At 33.8% G+C, this 26,259-nt stretch overlaps 1 protein-coding gene across 1 annotated transcript in view; it reads right to left on the bottom strand.

The window, feature by feature from the left end:
* Nucleotides 1–223: 223 nt before the first annotated feature.
* LOC129223087 (paired box protein Pax-6-like) overlaps nucleotides 224–26,259 on the bottom strand; it is an 83,329-nt gene continuing 57,293 nt past the window's right edge. The window contains exons 5-7 of the mRNA XM_054857652.1: nucleotides 15,362–15,667; nucleotides 4,803–4,993; nucleotides 224–475 (exon numbers count right to left, since the gene is read on the bottom strand). Coding sequence (XP_054713627.1) covers nucleotides 224–475; nucleotides 4,803–4,993; nucleotides 15,362–15,667 — 749 coding nt within the window. The remainder of the gene's footprint in view (nucleotides 476–4,802; nucleotides 4,994–15,361; nucleotides 15,668–26,259) is intronic.

The raw sequence follows: 26,259 nt of genomic DNA on the forward strand, positions 1-26,259 counted from the left end.
AGTTTGCATTTCGCTACTGAGATACCACCGGAGATCATTAGTTTACGTAAAACATCAAGAGGTTAGTTAATTCCTCTTGATGGCAACCAGTTAATGGAACATGTTTTCAAAGTTATTTCACTACCACAGAATCTTTAAGCCGCAAATGGTTGATGATAACACACACATATCGTGCACATGGAAGATGATCACGGGATCAGAGAAACTCAGTTTCTGGATTCCTTCAGTCCGACGATGGTGAGGAAGATGTCTGTCTTGAAGCTGGTGTGAATGCAGAGTTCTCGCCTCCCATTTTGGGCAGGTGATCCATCAGACGGGGCGGCTGGGGCTGACTAGATGGCGCCACCGGTTCTGGGGAAGGCACCGGGCTTAGGCTTGGGGTGGGCGAATGGGGTGGCATGACTCCATTCACGGGCTTCATCAAGTTCATGCGCTGATGGCGTCTCCACTTTGCTCGTCTGTTAGAAAACCATACCTGTTTCAAACAATCAACATAACTGACTTCAAGGAGAAGATTCAGTCACTTTTTTAAACAAAATATGCACTAAGTATAATTTTAAATAATGAACAACTGCACATATTACTGTCGTCCTAAGCAAAAAGAGTAAACCTCAATATGTTCTTGAAGCATTTGTTTTCCATTTAAGGATCACGACTTACAATTACAGTTATAAGCGTACTCGATATATCTTAGTGGGCACATTAATGGTAATATCAATGTCTGGAATAATAGTAAGTTTAGAAGAGATTGCAAAAGAAGCAAATATTAAGACAGCTGTTCATTCCGAAAGTTTACTTTTTGAGGTACGCTTTTCTTGCTTAAAAAGACAGCATAAACCTATAACTACAGCTATGTACAAGTTGTAACTAAAGAAAACACCAATGGCAGCATGGAGTAAAGGGGACTCACTGTAGACACACTTCAAAGATAGTTCACTTTCAATGTAACTAAAGCAGCAGAATGTTGTGGATTGTTGTATATTGAGATTGAAAGATTGCAAATACAATGTGTGTTTAAAGCAATAAATTCAATGATTACACCGCAATATCAGCAAAGTAACTGCTAATTGAGCTAAATACGAAACTCTAATTCCTTCTGTGATGTTCATCGTCATGGTTCAAACAATTTTATCCTAAGGCTATTAGTAACCTACTCTAGGACTAAGTACTTTTCTTCATTTATATTTTAATCGCTGGCGGGTGTTTAAATCTGTTCGAATTTTTAAATCAACGGGGGGAGTAGTATTAGTACGATTACCTTTCAAGAGATACTACGGTAGGTTATCTCAAGTCGAAAGTTTTCCCTTAAACATAATGCCTTTATCTGATACTGTCTCTGAAATACTGCCTTTACTAAATGAATATCTCTGAAATACAACCTCACATAGGTTGCTGCTCAAAATAACAGATTTTTAGCCTGCTAGCCGAAAGTCTTTCCATTACCGTAATAAGTATAAAAAACCAATTTAAGTTGTCTGTTCAGAGTAACATGTATTTATTCTGAGTAAAGCTGCACCAAATCCAAAAGTGCTCGACCAAACAGAGGATCAACAAAGAATGATCTGGTCATACAGTGAGAAAAAATAACCTAATTCGATTCGTATTTCCACCAAGCAATACACACCAGCCTTTTCCGAATTGAATGACAGATATTTCAACTACGGATACGTCAGTGATTCATAAAGAAAGCCTAAAAATATTCATTAATGAGTTTCTTCTAATTAAATTGAATTTTTAAAAAGTTACCAAAATTCGTATTCCATGAATCGCAAAAAGCGAAGCAGTTTTGTCAATATTATTCCGGCCATTACTAAAGGGTGAGGTTCATATCATATTCATGATAAAAGCGAACAAACGCAAGCCATACTATTATTCATCAGATAATGGATTCTCATATCGTGAAGAATGTGTTTGCGTTGTGCTCCAAAATACACTGAAAAGACCTTGCCTTTTGTACATATAATATGCATTAGGTACGCCTATTGTAGGTCGGCATTTTTTTTTTTTAACTGTACACGAAGTCACCACGCCCATACAGCTACCGCTTTCACCGTCGTCATCATCATCATTATTATTCATTCAACTATTCTCTACTTATCCCTTTTTTTCGCTTGTCTTCCCGCCTCTTTTTCTATTCCTCGCTGAAAAATAATCCAATAATCGCCAAGTCGGGATCTGGCATTCGGGCGCGTTTCTGAATAAACCAAGCGAGTAGAGTTGAGTTGTGCGTGAGCAGGCGAGCAGCTAGACGGTTGATGTTTTCAGAAGGAGAGCAATATCTACGGTGTCGGGAGGGAATGAATAGATAATGCAAGCCCACCCGATTCATACAGACACACATACATCACTTTGTTCAGTGTACGCCCACGGTAGCTGAAGCGTACTTGTCCTTTATTTCATCCGAGGAAAAAGAATTAAAAATATAATAAATGTCGGAGGAAAAAAAAAACATCAAAAATTTGCTCAAACAATTCTACATTGGTTACACCATCGTTGCCATGGGCAACTTTGCGCGACCGCTTAGCGTTCAAAGCCTACGACCCACGTGACGACACCGCAGAGTCCCATTGGACAGTATGACGGTCGTCATGCCCACGACAATATGTGACGTCACTAATGGTGTCTCGTTGAAGAGGTAATTACTCAAAGACGGGGGAGTAAAGGGGGTTGGTGAAGTATTTTGATCATTAAGGTGCATTAATAATGATTCTAAATCGCGTTCGAAATAGCATTCGCAAATACAAGGCAATCGGTGCGTGGAAAATTCGAACAACAGGAAGGATTGCTTAATTGTCTACCTTAGAACACATGTCACTACGTATTATGTCATTTGATGTTGGGGCACAGAAGGACGCAAAATGCAATCGCGTGTTCTTCGATGGGAGATTGAAGACAAAATGGCTTTGATAGCGTGCGTGACCACTAAAGTTAAATCTGAAACTTTTTCCATTGCGCCAAATATAGCGTAACTTCTAATCAAGAAACTGAATGCTTCAGAAAATGTAGTAATAAATTCGAAAATAAGGTCGAAATCTGTCATCGAATGAAGAATTTTAAAAATAAGATAAATTTGCACATATGAAGGAGATAATGACTTTTCGATCTGCATGATTCACAATTGAAAAGAAAACATTTTAGACTACAATGCAATTTTTAAATTACAGATTTATACTTTGTTACTAAGTAATACGAACCAGTCTATAGTATTAAATGTAATATACGCATGTAATGACCATAAAGCACATTTTTTCTTCTTTGAAAACATGTTTTTCCTTTATTGTTTGAAACATGGCACACCAATAACGACTTGACTTTTAACGGTCCTAGTTTAGAATGTCCGTTACCTTAATATTATTTCTTTTTAGGCAAAAGATGTTTTTTTTAAACAAATGTCACGAAAATAGTTGAAAATATTTGCCGAGATCGTTTGTAATACAGAATTTTATGACATAGATGTAACCCTTGATAAAACTGTTTTGTGCAGATAAGTAAGAAATGCTCAATAAAATCTTGTTCCAATGCAGATAGTAAATGCGACAACGGTGGCGAAAACGTATGGAATAATTTCTTTGCTTTTGTAGAAATGAATAGTTTGAAATTTCTTTAAAAACGTAGAAATAAAAGAAAATAGAACAATTTTTAAAGCTGCATTGGTTTTTCAAAATATTCTTTTAGTACAACTGTTCATAATTTGGACAATTTTTATCTGGTTTTCAAACTTAATTAAATATTTTTGTCACATTAAATATTTTTAACGTGATATTTAAACATTTTATTTAAACCACAAAAAATACATATCATGTACTACTGAATATTTTAACCAAATTTGTAGGAAATACTTCTGATTGACACATCTAAATCATAATCAATTCATTAGTAATATACTAAGATTTTCAGATACCTTCTCGTGCCACACTATGTAAGTCGAAGTATGCGATATTAATGTTCTTATATCTTAATCGCAATTATATATTTGTCATGTAAAGGCTCTACTCTTGTCATTTAAAGGCGTTTTTGATGTAGGTGTGTGAAGACCCTCAGTTGTTTGTTTTGCTTTTGTTGCTACGCTCTTTTGATTTATAAGTCGCAACTTATACATTGTATAGGCGATATTTAATCTGTGTGTTGTTTTATCTTGTATTTAAGATTTAAAGAATGTGTAACACATTTTTCTATCAAATTCTTTGATTTAAAGTGTAAGTAACTATTTGTGTGCAATTAAGTCTCTCTTCTATATATTTTAACTCTGTAATTACGATAATATTAAGCACCTTGATATTGTCATTATAATATCTTTAAAGGAAATAGATCGTCGCTTTAAGCCACAATTAATATTTTTTTGTTGTATGGATTTTCTGGATTTAAGCTAGAGTTACTACTGTTGATAAAGTACTTACTGACGAAATTTAAATCCTAATTATTACTATTATGAATGAATATGAAATTAAGACTCCAGTCTAAAGCATTTTCAGCCTTTTAGTGTGAGCAATCAAAAATTTAACTCTTCTTTTAATGTGATATTAAATTCCTTGATTAAACTTGCAAATAAATGTTCTACCTCACAACATCACATCACACCCGAGGGTCCCCTGTTCCTATCACAGTAGTGACCCTCGGGAAGTCTACCTCACAACAGGTCTCTCAACTTTAATCATAAGTAAACTGTGCTGTGATTCTAAATGTATAAATTTTAGTGATAAGAAACACTTTATGTGACACTGAGTCGCTCAAGAAATAGCATGAGATAAAACTAAAGTTTTTATTTTCCTGGTCATTTTTAAATTAAAATGCAGCATACACACCTGTACTCGTGCTTCCGATAAATTAGTCTTTGCCGCCAGTCGCTCTCTGGTACTGACGCAAGGATAATGGGTCTTTTCAAATTCTTCCTCCAGGACCTCAAGTTGTTCGGGGCTGAAAGTGGTGCGGTTTCTCCTGAACTTGGGACGATCACCGGAATCCGAGCTAGCTCCATCGTCCATATCTTTGTCCACTAAAATTAGTTCAAAAAAAAAAAAAAAGAAAGAAAGAAACTCGTTAGTTGATAGGTTGGTACACACTCAGGAATAATCCTGAAAATAAACTCTGAATTTCCAATCGTTCACACTTTTGTCCTCTATAATTATTTTAAAAGGAAAAGAGACATTTCCAGCCCAAGAATAATTCAAAGAATAAAATATTAATTTCCATTGTTCGCATCTTTACTCAACTAGCACTGTTTTAAAAGGGAAAAAATAGCTCTTAATGGCGATTCTGAAAAAAATGTCCCGTGCGTAAGTTTTTTATTTTTTCCAGCTAACCAAAACCTTCAAAAAATAATGCTGTTGGGGAATAACACATGCTTTAATATACTGTCAAAGCATAACAGTTAATCCCAAGCAAAAAATTATGTTGTAAAGTTTACTGTTTTTTTTTCGTCTAAATTAATAATGTACACTTAAAGTTCAAACATTTTCCTTCGAAATTAAAATTTTTTTAATGATGTGTCAACCTTCATTGTATGGTTTTTACTAACCAGTTATGCAAGCTAACTTTGGAAATTTGGTGGCAAGAAAGAGAATTAGCTTAGCAATTTAAATGCTAAATCAATAGCTAGTACGTTTGTCTCAAATTTTGAGCTGTATCTCTTTGGATGCCAGAATGCGATAATATGTAGTTTTGTCTACTAAGAAACCTTTTATAGAGTTATTTCTATTTAATAGTGTTGCAGCAAAACACTTTTTAAATGTAAGATGATTAAAGAACAGAAATTCCACCAAATTAAATTTAATTAATTCCTAGTCCTTCACTTTTTTGATGAGGATGAAGCGTAGTGCTTCTAACATAAAACAGATATATTCTATAAAAAATATACCATCTGGTCTAATCTGTGAAAGTGCTAATTATGAACATTTAACATCGGATAAATTTAAGAGGAACTATTTTCCGCACAGTTTAAAAAATGGTTAAAAGAGAAAAAAAGAGCCCTAACACTCAGTCAAAAATACAGTAAACTCCCGATTATCCGCAAGCGAATTATCCGCGAGTCAATCAGCAATCAGGAAGGAACATGTATTTTCGCAGAAAAAAAAAATACGAATGGCTGTTTTTTTTTTCCCGAAAATTTGTAAATTTAGACTTGTTGTTTTTTATTCATTTATTTATTTATTGTGCTTTCTTCGCAGTACATACACTGTTCTTTATTAATGTTAAGTTCTGTTGTGCAAAAATACTAAATATTTTAACTGTACTGTATATATTTTCATGTGTGAAGAAAGTATTTTTCATCAATATTGCTAAGTTTTTGAGGAAGGACAAGTTTTACATTATTTGACCCTTATTTTAGCCTTTTTGTGGTTTATCCGCGATTTTTATTACCCGCAGCACTTGTGCCACCCAATCCTGCGGACAATCGGGAATTTAATAATCCAAAAGACTAAAAAGAAAAAGAAATCGCAAGCTTCGTTTGTGTAGAATTTAGCGTGCTAAGGTGCAAATGTTTCTTGAAAATTGAATGCGTTTTGTTTCGGAACTAAGGGGAACCTGTTCTGCAAGAATATGAAGATGAGCTCCAATTTCAATTGCAAAATTATTCCTTATTTTGTATAATTCGTTCGGCGGTATAGTTCTCGTTAAAAAAATCGTTTTGTTTTTAATTTCGCTCTCGATTGTTACTAAGATTTTTACTGGCATCATACGTCACTTTCTTCACGATGAAAAGAGGAAATGCAAATTCAAAACTGTTTTAGAATTTCCTAAAATTTAAAATTTTAGTAAAGGTAGCAGTTTACTTTTGTGTACAAAGAGGTAAAAAACAGATCATACTGTTGCAGTAGCACAAATTGCAAGATATATTTTATACAGATATTTGAAGGAGTTTAATGGCAAAAAGTTTTGAAATTAAGCTTTTTTTTTTTTTTTGCTGTATTTTATCAATAAAAAATAATGTTATTAAAAATGAAAAAAAAAACCTCTTTAATAAATATTAAAATAAAATTAATGTCGAAATGAACTGCAGATTTAAAAAAACATCCAAGAATTATTTTTGTTTGAAATTTCGATTTTTTTAAGAAAAATGTTAGAAATGAATTGATAGTTATTTTTGAGCTCTATAATTAACTACGAATTACTTAAAATCAGTTGTTTTGTCTGGCGAAACATTGCGACACTCCTTTGATCGAGGTTAAGTTGAAATTTTGAAACGTACAAGGTTATAATATTGTAGATTGAATTTCCAAACTTATTTGCGTCATTTTTAATAAAAGTATCTTTAGCTATAAAGTACGCTTGCATATTACTTGAGCATTTAAGTTATTACATAATCAGTAATGAACAAACAGTTTGAGTGTTCTTATTCTAACTAGTCTAAATGCTTGATGCGATTCTATTTTTCCATAGTATTTTTTGTTTAAACTTAGCGTAATTTTTATTGAAAAAAAAAAAATAAGACCAACTATAAATATTCATGTTCACCATGTTAACATTTTGAAAACCATGTAAAATCCAGATTTAATCATAGAAACGAAAGGTTCAAAGCTGCCATTTCCCACTTTGTGATTCATCAAGTTTATACGTGAACTTAGGCCATTTTTAATGGAAACGTTACCTTCATTTTCCAGTATCCAACCAACATAATTAAGTCTTCATAGATGTTTCAAAAGTCAACGCTATCGAATTTCCGAAACTAAATTTCTTTTCACCGTACTAATCGATTTTTACCCATCATAGTATATGATCTATTATCGTTCCTAATGATGCAATAACTGCATTTCAAAAGCAAGGTAAAAGAGGAAAAAATCATTCTTACGAAATCTAAAACCGCGTGCCTACTTTCAGCAAAATGCATATTTAATGCAGAACCCCCTTAATTTCCTTCTAATTTGAAAAAAACTCGACTTCGATGGCTGCTCCAAGTTTTGCATTCGGTAAGCTGATGAAGAATTCATGCCTAATTTCATGGCTTGTACCTCTGTGCCAGTTCGTTGCCTGGGACACCGATAGCTTGATATATAACATAGCACGCAAGTCTTGTGCAAAAAATAGAATGGTAAACACGGAGAGCAAGGGGAAAAAAATCAAAATCTCTCATTTTCTTCATTAGATTTTAGGACTGGTTGTTTGCGCAGTAACTACTGCTTAGTTCAAGAGAGCCGCTGCCGTAAGGAGTTCATAAAGTTTCATCCTAATATATTTACCGCTTACCGATATCCTTCTTCGTTGATTTCTTTTCCTTGAGTCAACAAGCCTGATTTTTCTTTTTTTTTTTCATTCTTTCTCTTATTTTCTTCTCCCCTCTTGATTTTTAGCGAGTGCTTTTCTTGCGATTCTTTATGTCGTGTCGCGCAATTAGTTTGTCTGTGGCGCCTGAAAAGTTGTGCCACGCAGTTGACAGATGTTGAGGGGAACCTCTAATTTCCCACGACCTGTTTCAGTTTTAATTTAGAAGAGGTTCTTTTTCATCTAATCTAAAAAGGTGTAATCTACGATTATTTTGATAGTTTTTTTTTTTTTTTTTTTTTGTAAAAAACTTACAGGGCAAACTTTTTAGCACATTTATACCTTCAAAGAGGAATGTTCCTTAATATTCTTTTTAGGCAATTTGAGGTTTTTCTTTTCTTTTTTTTTTTCTATCGTGCGTTTCTTTGGGTGTTTGAGCATTATTATGTTTTTTTCCTAGCAGTCGAAGTTTGTTAACGTCCCCTTAAAATGTTAAACTTTTTCAAACTTTTTTTTTCTTACCAAGTTTTCAACATTAAATATTGTCCCTCATCATAAACTCTCATCATAAAAACTCATCATAAACCTTTTTCAAAAACTAAAATGTCGCTTTCTGTTAGAAACAAAACTCCACTTATAACAGAAAGAAAAAAAGAAATCAATTTTTTAATAGCTGATTACTAACCTGTTTAAATAAAAGTCTCTTCTTATTAATGCCACTTTTAAGAAACTAAATCTAGTTTCTTAATAGTTTTATCGCCTTTCGAGAAACTGCACCTCTCTTTTTTTACGAAAAAGAAGCCTCGCTTTCTTTGCCTCAGAAACTTTCCTGGAGTCCTCTTTTTTTCTCCATTTTAAAGAGAGAAATTTATTCTTATCTGTTTTAGAAATTAGACTTTGATATCAGAAGCTGTTATCTCCTTCTGGTTAGTTTCTTTTATGAGAAATTATTTTTATTAATGTATCTCACTGTTAGGAACTAAATTTTCCAACAATCAAACTGCTGACACTTTCAAAGATCACCATTTTTTCCACCGCTCTCCTCTGTTCGTCAAATTATGAGCAAAATGTGAAATCTCTCAAATATATATATTTTTTAAATGCATTCAATGGGGAAATTGAATATTATATCTTTCTTTATTGCAATTTACTATTTTGAACGGTTATTTTAGAGACAAATTTAACATTGGGCAATTAATGTTAAAAATTATAATTTCAGACTTTTAGACTCCCTTCTATCTCTGACGTGGAAGATGGGCAGATTTTTCATGACGTACTAACTTTTCAATATTTAATAATGGCGACCGTGAATGCGTCACGTGATACGTTCTTCGCTTTTAGAAGGTTAAAAAGTGTTTTTTAGTAATTCCCAGAACGTCATGCGTTATTCGTAATGCAGTAAGGTTTTCAGATAATAAACGAAAGCGATATATATATATATATATATATATATATATATATATATATATATATATATATATATATATATATATATATATATATATATATATATATATATAATTTGAACTGAAATGATAAAAACAAAAATGCCCCCACCATATTAGAAACTGAAAAAAAAAAAAAATCAATGTAAGACATATTGACAATTACCTCAGAAAATACTTTCATTTTCCCAACAGTTATTTTTTAATTATTTTTTTTTTAAATGTCCGATTTTTCAAACAAGCGTGGTCATTATGACGTCACAAATGATGCCCTTTGGCGCATCTTTCTACCGGATTTCCCCGTTATGGTAATCAAAAATATTGCGCTCTACGCTTGCTATCAACCATATCGTTGCCAATACTCGTGAATAATGATGCGAATTAAATATTTTGCTCTGTGAATGGCTGTGAAGGGCATTTCATCATTTGTGATGTCATCGGCAGAAGCGTAAACAATGAAAGTGGACCGATTAAAGTGTTTTTCAAAAAATATTAAACTTAAACAAATTGTTTAAAAAAATGGTCAGATCCGATGTTTTTAAGCATGCTCTTTCAGAAAAAAATACTTTTAAAATTTTGGAAACGACCCCACTAGCCAGTGGCGGATGTATCAAACCGTAAGACAATTTGTCTTTTAATCCCTTTAATGGATTAAAACTGAGCGATGCATTTAAAAACAAATCTGCCTACCAAAGTAACGCAACATACCAGAAGCCTGTTCACATGAGCCACTGTTGCATGACTGCCTGCAACAATTGAGCTTCCGCGTTAATTGTTTTCCTTCTATTTTCTAAAGTACCCATAACGCATTATAAAAATGTTCAAACATTAGCCCTGTTATTCTCTGAAGCATCAACAACTGTGCAATGCCCTGCGGTAATGGGCTAATGGAAGAATAATTCCCCTTTTTATGTAGAAATTAGTTATGGAAGAATTCCGTAATTGGGATATCTTTCCTTGATTAGAATTAATCTAGATTTGAACGGAGAAACTTAGGCTTGTGTTTGCATAAGTTAGAAAAATTCTACGCGTGAGATAGAAAAATATATTGAAATTGAAAATTGGGAATTGTTTCAGGATACTTTGTTTTGGATGGTATTTACATATTTTCGAAGTAAGGTAAAGCAAAATAATGTAAGCTAATGGGGAGAAGATTTTCATGGAGCGATAATTCATACAAATATTGCACAAAAACAAATAAGAACAATAAAGGTTTCAAATATTTAAGCTGTCTGTACGTTTACTTACTATATTTGATTTAAAAAGTTAGAGAAATCATGAAAAATCCTGTGTAGATAATTTTATTTCTTTTTCATTTCTTTTCTTTTTTTTCTTAATTTCTCTCTCTCTCTCTCTCTCTTTTTTTTTTTTTTTTTTTTTTTTTTGAGCAATTCGAAATCGCTGCTTGACCTCACAATGCTCAAAGTCAGACTTTTGCTCAAATCGTTCCTTTTTTTTTTTTTTTTTTTTGTGAAATCAAAATTACTGATAGTTCTTACTTTGCTCTAAGTCCAACATTTATCTCAAATCGTTTAAATGTCTGCCTTTGAGATCAGAACATACGAATCACATGATCCATTTTAAGTTCTTTAAATAACAGCCACAAATATAATCACACAACCTTGCTTTATATGCTAAAACTATTTTGTGGCCTAATTTCTTTTCTTCTGAAATAAATTTCATATTTTAGTGGAACTTTTGGAATGGATGAGCCACTAAGATTTCGGAAGGCGCGTCACGACCACATTACCGTAATTCTTACCACTGTTTAAAAAATTTCGATCCATTAGTGTCTTTTTGTGTGATATTTAGCATAAATCAAAAATCTAAAATTTGTACACAATTACCACTTTTAGAAACATGGAGTTAATAACCTGGTGACAGTTCTTGGTTGCAAAAGCTTTGATTTGTCAGAACCGAATTTAAGGTTTTTCAACTTTTTTACCTTAAATTTTATTTCATGGAAATTTATTATAAATATCAAATGAGGCTGTGCAAAAGGGAAATCAAATTGATTTTAGTGCCAAAATTGAAAATTTGGAGATAAGCAGTATAAATGATAGAACTTCTCCTCTGTCTTAGGGCAAGAGATTGTACTATTAACCCTGGTAGGTTCTGTTATACAGCATGATTTAGAAGAAAAAATGAATGAAAATCTACTTAGGATCTAAACGTTAAACGTTTTTGTCGAAACTTCAAACAGTCCACTTATATAAATCCCTTTGCTTCTCACTGCCTCAAATAATGACCTAAACATTTATGTACTTTTCGTGCCTTTTTACCCGCTTTGATAAAGATATCATTTAGCAAAGACGGCAGCTTTCTCCTCAAAAGTATGAATACTTGAGCCCATTAGCATCCATATGCTGTAGATATCTTTGGTATCATCTGTGTGTTTCGGGGGAGGGGGAGGAGGGAGAGGAATCACGCAAATATAAAGAACTACGGGGGATAAGAGAAATATAAAAAAAAATACCATCCTCGAGGATGAAGTTATTAAAACATGATGCAGGGGTGGAGAGGTTATGAAAAAAAGCAGCCCGACTAAGGCTAAGCCTAACCAATTTTTCACAAATGATAAACAATTAAGTTCCCATAAAACTAAATTGAAGTTAATCTCCGTGCAGTAATGACCTCCATGTTTACCGCTGCCGGCTTCTTTTGTTTCGCTCTCCCCCTCCCCCCGGTGGCTGTTTTTATCTTAATTAAGCCTCGCAGCCCCCGGCTGTATACATTAGCATCAGTATAAGCCTCCCTCTTTTTTTTCGTTTTTAGTGGGCAAAAGCGTGTGCTTTAGTAGTGAGTACAATGATATTTTAACTCAAGATTAAAGCGTCGGAATGCGATTCGAAGCACGAAAAAAGTCACTATTCTCAAACGGCAGACATTTTTTATGCTTTGATGTCTCCATCAAAAACGGCGCTTGGCGTTTTTTATTATTGTTGAGATTTCTTTTCGGTATCTTTTAATTTAGCAATTAAGGCAATTATATGATTAGGAATACATCCCAGCTCCGTGTGTTTCAGGAAAAAACAGAAATGTTTTTTTGTTATCCTAAAGCTCTTCTATCGAACTTTGTATGTTAATTTGGCCATAAGAGCGAGTCAGTTCACTCGCATTTTATTTCACTTATTATTTTTAAATCAACCATTAACATGTAGCAAACTACAACCGGCGCTTTTGATAAATGCTTAGGTACCGCTGTGTGCTTTGAGCGTTGTTGGAAGATTGAAATTGCGTTTCTTAAGTACTTCTACTGCCTTTGTCTTTTTTTTTTTGTAAAGAATAGGAAATCCCGTAGTTTGAAATGTATTAGCTCGTTATATTGACAGTTCTTTTAATACTGGAGTGGAAAATTGCAAGGAACAATTAGTTTTATTAATTTTGCATTAATGACTGACGCCATTCAATTACACAATAGATTGTTTGCAAGCATTAAAAATTGTGAGAATATTCTGTTGGGTCAAGTCCTTTAATTTTTTTAATATCATGTTATTGTTTTTATACTGAATTAATATATACCGAAGTACACAATGAATGTACGAAAATCCTTGTAATAACGAGTAAACTTCGTTATGAATTGACAATTTCATTATATAGTTAATTCGTGACTGAACAATCTTACAGAACAAATAAATGTTCCGCTCATTGCTTCCAAAAGAGAAACGAGATTGCCACAGAAAGTAAAAAATTGGTTAACCGATTTCTTACTTTTTCATCATAAAATGTTACCAAAAGAGAATGCGAAGAGGTTAAGGGACAACTTCTTTTGTTTCTGTTTCGCAATTAGCATAATTTATTTTAAAATAATCTACACCATTAAGTTCCCAACGGAAAAGTCGATATTCACCTTGAGTGGAAAATCATACGCCCGACTTGGGAATATTCACTTTTTGGGATGAATAGAACCATGAGAACTTTAGTGCATCCTAAATTCCCATCGACAGCCAAATTAAGAAAGCTTAAGGGGAAAAAAAAATGTATTTTTTGTGTACCTATAGCTCTTCTATCGAAATTCGTATGTTAATTTGGCCATAAGAGCAAATCAGTTCGCTCGAAGTTTATTTCCCTTCTTATTTTCTTAATCAACCGTTAAGATGTAGCAAACTGCAACAGGCGCTGTTGATGAATATTTAGGTTCCTGATGAATTGTTCATATGGTTTGAGCGGAGATGAAGTTGTTAAAAGCGTTGATGTTCTCTCGTGATTTTTTTTTTTTTTCGAAATTGAAGCCCTTAATACACAATTGTAGACTATGTTTTAGGACATCAGAAGAAGAGATTAGGTTTGGGGTATTTACCAGGAAAATCTAGTCTAGGCAGTTACGAGAAAAAAAGTTCTTAAGCTCCTCAGTGCAGTTCCTGTATCAGATATTTTGACAAGAACTTAACATTCACTATTGGGAGAGAGTTGAATCTGAATTCCACTGGACCACTTTTGGAAATAATATCTGTACATCAGTGAGTTTGCTTTCATAAAGAGCAGAATTTGGAAAATAATCCTCACACAAAAAGGGTAGGTGGTCCGAAAATGAAAGTGAGCTTCCCCTTAATAAGCTAATCAAGTTCTGCATCGTTTTTTAAAAGAGCCCTCAGAGCCTTTGGTTTTAAACCGCATTGCCAATCCTAGTATGGCATTTTATACACATAAGACCTACTCCCAATCTCCCATCCTTACCTCTCAATGCGTATATTCCCGCTGTGCTAGTGACTAGACCTAAATTATCAGTAGCTTCAAGCATATTTGAGGAGTAGGACTGATTTTGGAATAAAGTAGTCGGAGGCTTTACAATTCTAGGAAGCGGAGTCGAAGATTTTCTCTCTCTTTCTTTGAGTCCGCAGCTGGGCAGAACTACGAAGTCAAAGTCGTGGAGTCATAGTCGGACTGATTTTGGAGTAAATGAATCGGAGGCCGCACAATTACCAGGAGTCGGAGTTGGTTCTTTTCCCTCCGAGTCCGCATCTCAGACAGTGCTACGAAGTCGGAGTCGGGCTGGTTTTTTCGGTAAGCGATTCAGTCTGCCATTTTCCCACCACCTCTGCAGCCAGAGCCGACGAGAGCTAAGACGGGTCCCTTGTCAGTTTGGTCACCAGACCACCATCAGCCCCCAAAACTTGTCAAATTGATACTGCTTCGATTCCAAGCCGTCCCCCCCCCCGGCCCCTAGTTTCCGACTAGGTTGACATGATCTCTCATCGGTACTGTCTGCTGCCCTCGTTTCAAGTACACAGTTGTTATTAATGCTATTAGTGACTAGTCTCTTGACAAGGACGGATACAAGGTACGATCGCCCCCTCCCTTGAGGGTACCTGCACCAGAAATGTTTCTGAATTGAAGTCCTAAATCGCAAGTGTAGGCTCTTTTTGATGATGTTAAAAGGAATAGGGTTTCAAAAAGGCAATTTTAGACGATATTTGGCGATGCTAGGAGATGAAGTTTGAAAGCCTTTACCCTGGAATTATTACGAAATTGAAACCCAAAAATGCAATTTTTGAATGCCTCTCAACAGAAAAAGAAAGGTACTTTCGGAAACCTCCTTGGCCAAATCTTAATATTTTAGTTGTTTTAGATTCAAATCCTGCAACCCCTCCCCCCCCCCCCTCCGCAAGCATATATAAAACAGATACGCGATACAACCGCCCCCTCTTCGAAAACTTTCTGCATCCGCCCGTGGACACTTGAGGATCTCAAAAATGAAATGTGATTTTTTGGGTACTTACTCGCTTGTCGCTGATCTCTGAGAGGGTTCATGACCGAAGCTAGGGACGGAGCTCCGTCGACGGGGGAGGCGGCGGTGAGGGGTCCGCCTGCGCCTGCGCCGGCGTGGAAGGCGGCGGCGGCCGGCCACAGGTGGGGGCCAGCGGCTGCGGCGGCGCTCCATGGGAACGCCGCCGCCGCAGCGTACGGGTGATACATCCCGTAGCCGGCGGCTCGGGCGAATTCGGCGGCTGCGCGCTCCGCCGCCCGGTTCCTGAGGATGCGGTTGATGGAGCTGACGCTGGGAGCCGTGCTGTTTGTACACACACCTGTTAAGTACAAAAATGTATAAGTATATTTTCAAAAGAAAGTAAAAATAAATATATTAGCATACATTGCAATTCGATTGTTGCGGACAAGAGATGCACAGGGTGGTTATAATTAAATTTCTCCTGCTTAGATATATTTAGAGCACATTGTAATACGTGGAACACATTAAAATTGTATACACGTAATAAAAATTATGGGGAATAGAAATTTGCCGCTAGGACACTTTTCTTTTTCTTTTATTTATTTACTTATTTATTGCAAGTGAAATAGCGGAGCATGAAGAAAAGACAAAAGTCTATTGAGAAAAAACTTGGTTTTATGACATAATTTACTTAACAGAATTTCCATTTGTTTCAGTCACCTGCTGATATCGCTCGTTCAACAGTGGCGAGAAAGGTTTCTCTATTTTTTGCAGCAACTTGGTGATTAGAATTGCAATTGATAAAGAAACCGAAAAGCCCTCATCTTGCGGAAAAAAGCTTGAACTAGTATTTAAATAATTGCATATTTATTTTTCCCGTTGCTTAAGAAGTTTCAATGAAATACGTTTACCAGAAAAAGCTCTACCCGGGTAACTTTATTAATATGCACCTTGTATACCTATTTTTTGTAAAAAAAAAGGGGGGAGGGACAGATTTTTCGTTTTCTCTTGTCATTCAATAAATAGTGTTTTTTTCGTCAAAAAAATCTTCCCTAATCGCATAATTATTAAATTTAGAAAGTAGCTGAATCACTAAGATATGGTTAAAACACTAATGGAAAAAAAACTAAATTTTTAACTTAAAAAAAAGCTTTGTACTAGTAATAGATTTGGTCAAAGTCAAAGATGGCGTAGATTTGAGACTAAATTTGTGGGAATCTTATTTCAAACGTGTGCAATAAAGAATAATTATTTGAAACTCTCAAACTGGTGTCTGTGACTCTAGTTTTAATTTTAGTTTAAAAAAGTCTTGTATTCAGTACCCATCAAATTTACTGAACTAATTACGAGAAGATAAAAAAAATTTTGAAAAAAAATAGAACCGACTTCAAAATTGCTCTAAAAAGTGAAAAATAATTTTATTCTTTAAACACCATCGATAATACTTTGAAACATAATTTTTGAAGTTGGCGCAAAAACGATCGATAAAATCATTCACAGCCATAACTCAACTACAAGTATAAATTTAACCAGGTCCAGTTTCTTCACTACCAAATGCATTACGCATTGATGACAGCATATTTGAGTAACGATATAAATGTTTCGTTCCTAACTTTGGATGATTTTTTGATAAAAAATATGAACGAAGCATGGTTACAATGGATTTTACTTTTTGTTTTTGCGCCAACTTCAAAAATTATGTTTAAAAGTATTATCGATGGTGTTTAAAGAATAAAATTATTTTTCACTTTTTAGAGCAATTTTGAAGTCGGTTCTATTTTTTTTCAAAATTTTTTTTATTTCATTCTTTTTAGTGTAAATGTAGATATTTCAGTAAAAGTAAGAAGTTACCTAGTAAGAAGTTCGGCCCTATATCACTGTATTGCTTTAGAAAAGCCTTTATTCAAAATTATCATTACAATTACTATTAATGTTACTCTTATATGGCACCAAACTTTTATAACAATGAGTTTCATGTTGTCGCGTAGATGAAGATAGCGAAGCCAATGTGAAAGCCAAATGAAGCGAATACTCAAGCGACTTGTTAAGATACGGAAATTAATAAAACATTCGAGAAAATACGGGAAACAGTAGAAACGAAATTTTAGTAAAATTCACTTTGTCCTAGTCGGGATTTGAACCCGGGTTGCTCGTGTGGGAGGCGAGAATTCTACCACTGAGCCACCGTTATCCACGGATGAAAAGTGCGAAGTTCGCTACAATTTAATAGGGAAATTGCATAAAGTTTACTGTTTTTTGCCCATAACTTTTTTTCTAAAGAACAAATATGGTCAAACAAAGTAATGGGACCTAAGTTGAGCCATCCCCTATCCATCAAAAAAAGAATCATCAAAATCGGTTCACTAGGTGAGACGCTATGAGTGGACAAACAAAAAAAAAAAAAAAACATACATACGGTATGAACTGATAACCGCCTCCTTTTTGAAGTCGGTTAAAAACTGAAGAACAAAGAGCTGCTCTCTGGCAGAAAAGAAAAGGCGAAGTGCATCTTAAGACTAAAAATAACAAAGTAATTAAAGTTTTACCGAATTGAAAGAGTCGTTGTTTATAATCTTAAAAAAGCAGCATTCGCTGTTGCGAAATCGCGCATCTATGCTATTCTTTTCTGCAGGCTATACGCTCAACAATTAAGATATGCCATCACCCATTTTCTAACTTATTACTGTTAATGTTAATATTATTTATTTTTCTTCATTTTTACCCCTTTGGTTAATGTTGAGTTCCTTTTCTAGTAACAGGTCTTTAGTAAGCATATTTTTAATAAACGTCATATTTTGTTTAAATTGCAATAGGTTTCTCATATGAAAGTAAAATAACAATAATTTTTGAACAAAATAGTTAAAACAAAATAGTTGCTATTACTCTAAAATGCTTTTCAGCCCTCGATTTTCAATACATCAAGAAAATATACATAAAACTTAAAAAATACACGAAAAACTAATTAAAATCGTTAGAAATAAATCTTTAAAATTTGATACTATATGCGAATTAGAATGGGGTCGTTTCCAAAATTTTAAAAAAAATTTTTCTGAAAGAGCATGCTTAAAAACATAGGATCTGACCATTTTTTTAATAATTTGTTTGAGTTTAATATTCTTAAAAAATTACTTAAATCGGTTTGCTTTCATTGTTTATACTTCTGCCGATGACATCACAAATGATGAAATGCCATTCAGTATTGCCATTTACAGAACAAAATATTTAATTCGCAGCTTTACTCACGTGTATTGGCAACGATATGGTTGATAGCAAGCGCAGAGCGCAATTTTAATTCGCTTCCTGGTCATCATAACGTGGAAACGCGAGAGAAAGATGCGCCAAAGAGCATCATTTGGGACGTCATCAAGACCACGCCTTGTTTGAAAAATTGGACATTAAAAAAAATTAATTAAAAAATAACTGTTGGGAAAATGAAAGCATTTTCTGGGTCCATATTTTTTTTTTTGCTTATTCTATCAATTTCAGAGACAAAAAGTACTACTTTTGACTAAAGGAAACAATCCCATTATTTATGTATGAACATTAATGCATTTAAAATTAAATGTATATTATAACAACGGTGTCAAGTGTGCCATAAGATTCTACAGCCAATGGTAGTTCATGATTTCTGAATACTCTTGCGTGGTATTTCTTATGTGCCTTCAATAGTAAGTATGCAAGTATTTTCTTTTAAAATCGTCTGCTGAAATTATACACATATTGGTATTTGTCACATTATTTTAAAGTTTGGCAACATTGCTGTTGGGTAAATAGAATTCTAAACTAATAAATTGCTATCGAGATGGTCAAAATAAAAACTAATTCCTTAATGAGCATATGCATTCTTGTTTTGTTGCTAAAAGAAAAAAAATCAAACTCGGAAGTAAATTTAGTCACGCAAAGAAGTTTATGCCGCTCATAAAGACGTTTCAGATTCATTAAGAACGGAACATTTGAATACGGCTTAGCATTCTGGATTCTTAAAAGTAAGCATTAGTTTTATGTTTTAGAATTAGGAAAATAAATACATGAGTAAATCTTTTTCGTGAAAATCAATTCAGTTTTATAGAGAAATACTCTATGCAATTATGTATCATTATATCGAAAAGAAAACTATTTTTCAAATATTTTAAAGCAGATATTATAATTTCTATTACAGTTAAATGTGATATTTTTACTACATTCAAACGAATTTAGAGTAAAAAACGAATTCATAGGCTAAATAATTTTCAAAAAATTAAATTTCAATGTTTTTTTTTTTTGAAAAAAAATTAATTTACTTTTTTACAACCGAAGTAAATATAAAATTTCTGATCATTGCAGCCAGAAAAATTCTTGATTTTTTTTCTTTGATTATTTTCGTTTGAGGAAGGATTTCGTAAAAAGGGAGGGTGGTAAACTTGCTTATAACGTTGAAAAATACTAAATAATTACAAAAGATTTTTTTTTTAAACTAAATATTTTATATCACACTTTCTGAAATAAGTAAGCAATTTTCCTTTCAAAAATTCTTGATATTATATACTTGTAAACTCGAGATTCGTTTAGAGAAATTACGCAAAGAGTGTAAATAAATTTCGATCACAAATCATTTATGAGACTACATTAAATGGACTTAAAGTATTACAAACAAAATGAAAATATGCTCTTGTAGTTACACTTTCTTCGATAAATTTCATGATTTAACACATGTGAATAGCAAAATTTATCATATAATGTTCGTGCAGATATTTTTGAGACGCATTAAGTCTCTTTTCAAAAGTTAAATGAGTAAAAATAACGGTTTTGCTTAAATAATAATAGTTAATATTTAAATGAAAAGTTGCTGACTTTTCAGTAAAATTTCGCAGTTTTCCAGCTCTAAGTTTCAATAAAAATATTTTACTAACATCTTAAAGAACAATTTACCTACAGAAACAAAACCATATTGGACCACATCTTTGACATAAGTAGAGAGTGTTTATAACTATTACTGCACTATTTCAAATGACTTTGATTATACTTGTAACATCACGGAACCAAGTTTAATTTCTTTCTTTTCACGATAATGTTTTCCGATAACTTCTTTTAATTTACACTGAATGCAATTGCTCAGACAAAGGTCTGCTGAAGCTTTTAAAATGTTCTGCTATTAAGGTTTCAAGTTTCTGATCCGTAATATATTAGAACAGATAGTTTGATAAATGCATGAATAATGTGCATGAAAGAAAGTGCAATATGAAAAAATCGCTTTGAAAAAAATCGTTCAATAGAAATGTTTCGCTGCATAAAAGATTAACATTGCTGAATTTTGTTAAATACTTCTAAACAAAGCAGTGAAACGATAATACATAAATACAGACACGTTTGCTTGTTTTTAAGTATTCCAACGCGTACAGATCTGCACATTCATTGGCAAGTTACAAAATTCGATGAAAAGAAAATTTGTATGCGTAAAAGTTCAAAGTTGTTGAATTTCGTTTAATAAACAATCCAATCCTTTCTGAACAATCCAATATATCTAGCATACCTAACCAATTAAACACATAAATAGTTCAGTAACAAAACTAGTTTAAATAGGTAGCAATCAAAAGGACACATTGAGAAATTTTTTTACGCAAAAATTAGTTGCTCTCGTGCCCCGTTATCGAAGTATAAGGTCTTCAAGTCTGCTGAAATTTCAAGAAAAGTCCCAAATTTAAAGACTTGGCGAGAAATCAAAGGTATGTGGCAGGACGTCGACCTGCAAAGCGTGTGAAAGATGTTCCATTGCTGACCGAAATTCGCTAAATTTGGCGACTTTTCTATAAAACTTAGGCAGATTTTAAGAACCCATATTTCGATAACGGAGATACGAGGGCAAACAATTTATGCAATCAGAACCATGTTTCACTACCCTCTTTCAATTGCTTCTATTTAAATATTTTTGATCACTACACTATTAATTAATGGTACATTATCTCGTTTGGAAGCATCCCATTGTATATAGATACACTGCTAATTTTGAAAATGCCAGTGTATTTCAACGTAAGAAAACAAACGACTTTATCACGTATAGACACATTAGGATATTACAAAATTCGACCAGTAGAAAATTTAAATGCAAAAGTAAGACATCGTTCAACGATTTCGCTAAACATTGTATGCTTCTAAACGAGACTCAGCGTCAGGCGACTGATTCCCACAGTGTAATTTAGTGAGTAGACCGAACATCCGGAGAAAAACTCAATTTAAGAACTCGAAAACAAGACAAAAAAAGAGGAACCCTTTCACTGTGTTTATCGTTCTCTGCGTAAAATCCGAGGGAAATGAGAATTACCGCTTTCTGGTCAGAGATGACGAGCAAGCGACTGTGAAACAACCGGTGAAAGAGACAATGAGAATTCGAAAGGAAAAAAATGTCGATGCGGGGGTGTGCTCTCTGCGGTTCCAGGTTGGTAATTCCGCCTATCGCAATTGTAACTGTGACCGGATATCAAACTCTAAAAGGCAGGTGCTCAGTAGGTTTGTTTTTTACAGGCGAGCTTGCTCTTCTTCTGTATAATTATTCGAAACCTGGCAACCAGAATGCATCGACTTTTTTTTTTTTTTTTCAGATTTTTACACTTTTCGAATGATAGACCTTTTGTCACAGTGCTTCCCCAGGCAATCGTTTACGCTCGCTGTAATGCGAGTTTAGCACAGGAAGTGCTGTAGGTTCCAGAAAGTTGTTTCGTTTAAGGTTGTGAGAGGATAAAAAAGTTGAAGTATTTAGAAAGAAACGTTTAGTACCAAAGACAGCTAAAAGATCTTATCAATGTTCTAACAGCTTGTGATTTAAGTTTTCACTTGTTGACAATAATAGATAAAGCAAACATATAAAGAGACAAAAAAAAAAAAAAAAAAAATTGTGAACAAACAAATACGATATCCAAGAGTAGCTCGATGGTGAACATTCCTTATCATTACACTGCAATTTCGTGTTGCCACCAAAAAAAAAAAATTAAAATTACGTAACACATCTATTAAAACTTTAAACTTTACAAAAAAAATTATATAGGCATCAGAATTTTCACTTTTTATTTTGCATAAAGATGTTCAAATAATTTTCAAGTGATCTCTTATACAGATTCCTTTATCAGAGCTATACAATTAATACTTGACATAAGATTTCATATGCTAAATGTGTGTCGCTTCACATTAGAAAGGATACTTAAGATGCTGGTCGAATATGAGAGAATGTTCACCACGCAATCTGCTGCTAAGCAAATTAGTTGGAGAAAACCTAACCGGGCAGCGTCATAATGCTGTGATTACTGTATTTTCTGCATCGATTCACAACATCGTAGGAATCGCACCCCACAGGTATTTCTCGAGACACAAAAGTTATTTCTACTCAATTTAACGGATAATTAATGAGTTAATTTTTATTCAGTTACCAAATACATTTACTTCATAACTAAAAACAGTATTATATTACTTTTTCAAGATTTTTGCAATTATTCGTTGTGAGCTTGCTATTCTCGTTTTGGTTATCACATGTATGATTTGCTCTATTAATCTTTCGAATCGACAACGTTACACTGTGTTTCTGTGTTCAGCGTCGATGTGCATAAGTGTAAATATAATTAAAATCAGAAAATAGTTTTTTTTTTTTTTGAGGAATAATTTCTTACACTTGCAATGAATTTAACTTTATTAACAATTAACTTTAAAATTTCTAATAATCATTTTTGTTTTTGACAACAATAAAAAAAAAGCTTCTGCCCACCAACGACAGAGCAAGTATAATAAAAGCCAATAAATAATCGCTCGTAAGTATAAAGACTATTTATACTTACGAGCGAAATCACTTCTTGCAAAAACATTTTTAAAAAAATTAAATCTATGAAAGTATGTTACATTATTTGCGTCTTAAACGTTGATTTTTCCAAAATTGCCTTCGCAAAATTGGAGGAAAATCATTATTTTTTAGCTTTCCACATTTACCGTAGGCTCCATAGCAGAAAACGATTTAGGACTTTTTTCATTAGTCTTACAGATTTCTACTCTACACCAGATTCAGTTCAATCATATTTCGTAATTTCAGCAGAAACAATAGTGCCTGTTGATCGCTCAGGTTGCCTGTTGTTTCGACGCGTGCCGTTCCAACGCACTCATGCATGCTCAGGACTCGGGGGGGGGGGGCATAAAGACAGATGCACGTTTATCTAAACGGAATGATGGATTTTGTGTTCATTGTGCAATAACATCTGTAAATATTTACTTTAAGAGAATCAATTATTGGCAGTTTGTTTGCGGGCAGTGATTAATTGGTAATGGAGTGTTGCTCTTTTGTTTGAAACCAGACGATTTTTGACGTTTTTGCAGTTGTTTATTTCAATCAGTCTTTGGAATTTTCGATTTAAAGTGCCGATTTTTTGTTCCTGTTTATTTTAAGTTTCAGGAAATAAATTTAAATTACTATTTGGCTTTCGAATACGAAAGTTCAATGGTTTCATTGTTTACTCCTTTACTCCTTCACGTGAAACCAATTCCTTAGAATATCGATTGTGATGCAGGTCAAATTCCTTAAGACAATGTGTTTGAACTTTTCGTTTCAAATCATGATAAAATAAAACTATACAAAGAACGGTATTAAATGAGATTCTTTTTTTTCTTTAAATGGAAATACGTATGTGATTTTTTTTCGCCAGAAGGATACATATATATGTATCAGGAGTGCATTGGTTGGTGCAAAAACGTACTATGGGACGCTGCTCCAGTACAATTTTTCTGGGAGCATATTTTACACAAAACTCCAAGGTCCCCGGTACCTACCACTACAAGTAGTTTAACCGGTTGAATGGAGCCCTGAGGAGAGCTCTGTTTTCAGCAACCCCTAAAGCAAAACCCTTCCGAGTACCCCTAATGCAGCACCACCAGAGGAATTGATTTGGATTGGGAACATGCTGGACTTTTTGACCATGAATATGTTTAACATGCCCCAATCACCATTTATGATCACGGAGGATCTTCGACCGGCTGACATCGAACCCAAGACCTTCCAGTTACGAGTCCAATGCCTTGCCGATTAGGCCATCATGACCCCTCTAGGAGCATATTCTCTTTCACATAGTAAACGTTCGAATTTAATTTTGGCATTAACTTGCTTTTCAACGCCGATTATTGACTGCATTTTATCTTTTCATATAGGTCGCACCTGTTCAACAATGCCACATAATCTTTACTAATAAGAAAGCTGAAAGTCTCTCTGTCTGTCAGGATCTCCGTGACGCGCATAGCGCTTAGACCGTTCGGCCGATTTTCATGAAATTTGGCACAAAGTTAGTTTGTAGCATGGGGATGTGCACCCCGAAGCGATTTTTCGAAAATTCGATGTGGTTCTTTTTCTATTCCAATTTTAAGAACAAAATTATCATAAGATGGATGAGTCAATTACGAAATTATTATAACGTGGATCCGTAACATGGGCACAAGCCAATTGGCGAGATACGAAATTATCATAACGTGTAACCGTAACATGGGTACAAGCCAATTCGCGAGAAAATTCATCATACATTATTTGTAAATATACAGGCAAACCAAAAGATCTTTTAATTTTTTCTATTACGGGCAAAGCCGTACGGGTACCACTAGTTTTTTAATACAAGCCGAAAACAAAAACCATTCTTTTATATAAAGAAAAGTTCAACCTTCAACAAAACCGCTTTCTACTTTACATATCCTATCCTTAGAACCTCTTCATAAGTTTCTCATGAATAATGGTGCAAATACATCTACTTTTTGTTCTTAAAAAAGATACTTCTACTTTTTTCAAATACGTCTACTTTTTGTTCGTAAAAAAGATAGATTGTCATTTATTTATTTATTTATTGGTGAAGTAATTAAAGTGAAGGAAGTTATGTCCTATTTTTCAAGCTGTGTAATAAATATAATTTGAAGCAAAATAAATTTCTTCGAAAAGAATCTAACATTAACAGTATTCTTTATTCTACTTACTACATTTGTTATTGTTTTATCTGTTTGAATTTATTTTGCTTATTTATGTATAATTTTTAATGTAATGCGAGTAAACCCGTTTGATTTAATGAACTGTGCTTGAGAAAAATGTTTAATAATCTTACTGCACTTGTATGTGTATAAAAAATGAAAAAAAAGAGGAGAGAGAGATTAATAATGAAATATTTCAATTTACTTCAAATATGTGTAAATTTAAATTCGAGAATCTAATAATTACTTTTACCTTTTGTTCTTTCACTTAATAAGTGCTTATTATTTGAAACAAAAAAGAATCGATAGTAAGAAAAAAATAATAATTCTTAATTCAAAGTTAATGCGCAAGAAGCGCGTTATGCATGACTTAACATAACGAGAGAGGGGGGGGGGGATCTCAAATCATACAACCTCACTCTGTAATTCTTCAACGATCACAATCCAACAATGCCGACGAAGTCTCTCAAACCTCTTTTTTCTATTTTCTCCATTCGGTCTGAAAAAATAACGAACTCGATGCTTGCCCCCACGGAAAAGAGTTTTACGAGTTCTCTTGAAGAGCATCTAATAATGATCATTGCGCTGGAAACTCGTCAACTGCCCCTGTGGTCTCACATGTCATACTTCTGAAGCATAAGCAGGAAGGCCATTTCTTAATGACACATGTGAAACTGAACTGGGGCCAACAGCCTGGAAAATTTTGGAGGAAAACGCAGGGTTGTTTTTTTACCCTTTGATACTTCCTAAGTCTATTGTCGTTTTCTTTTTCGTCCCCGACTGCCTATTTAAGCATCGTCTTTGAATGAAAAATCCATGATTTTCGGAGGATGCGCTCCGAAAAAGAGAAGTTTTTGGCTAAGTACTAAAGTTTGCTCTCTCTCTTTTGCTCCTAATTTGAGCAATTAAGCTACATGCTCTTTCGAATCATGAGCAGACCCCACAGGAAGGAAATAGGCATGCGATATTTTTTATTTGCCGTAATTGTTGAAGTATAAA

Source organism: Uloborus diversus, chromosome 5 (assembly GCF_026930045.1).
Source record: "Uloborus diversus isolate 005 chromosome 5, Udiv.v.3.1, whole genome shotgun sequence".
Lineage (NCBI taxonomy): Eukaryota > Metazoa > Arthropoda > Arachnida > Araneae > Uloboridae > Uloborus > Uloborus diversus.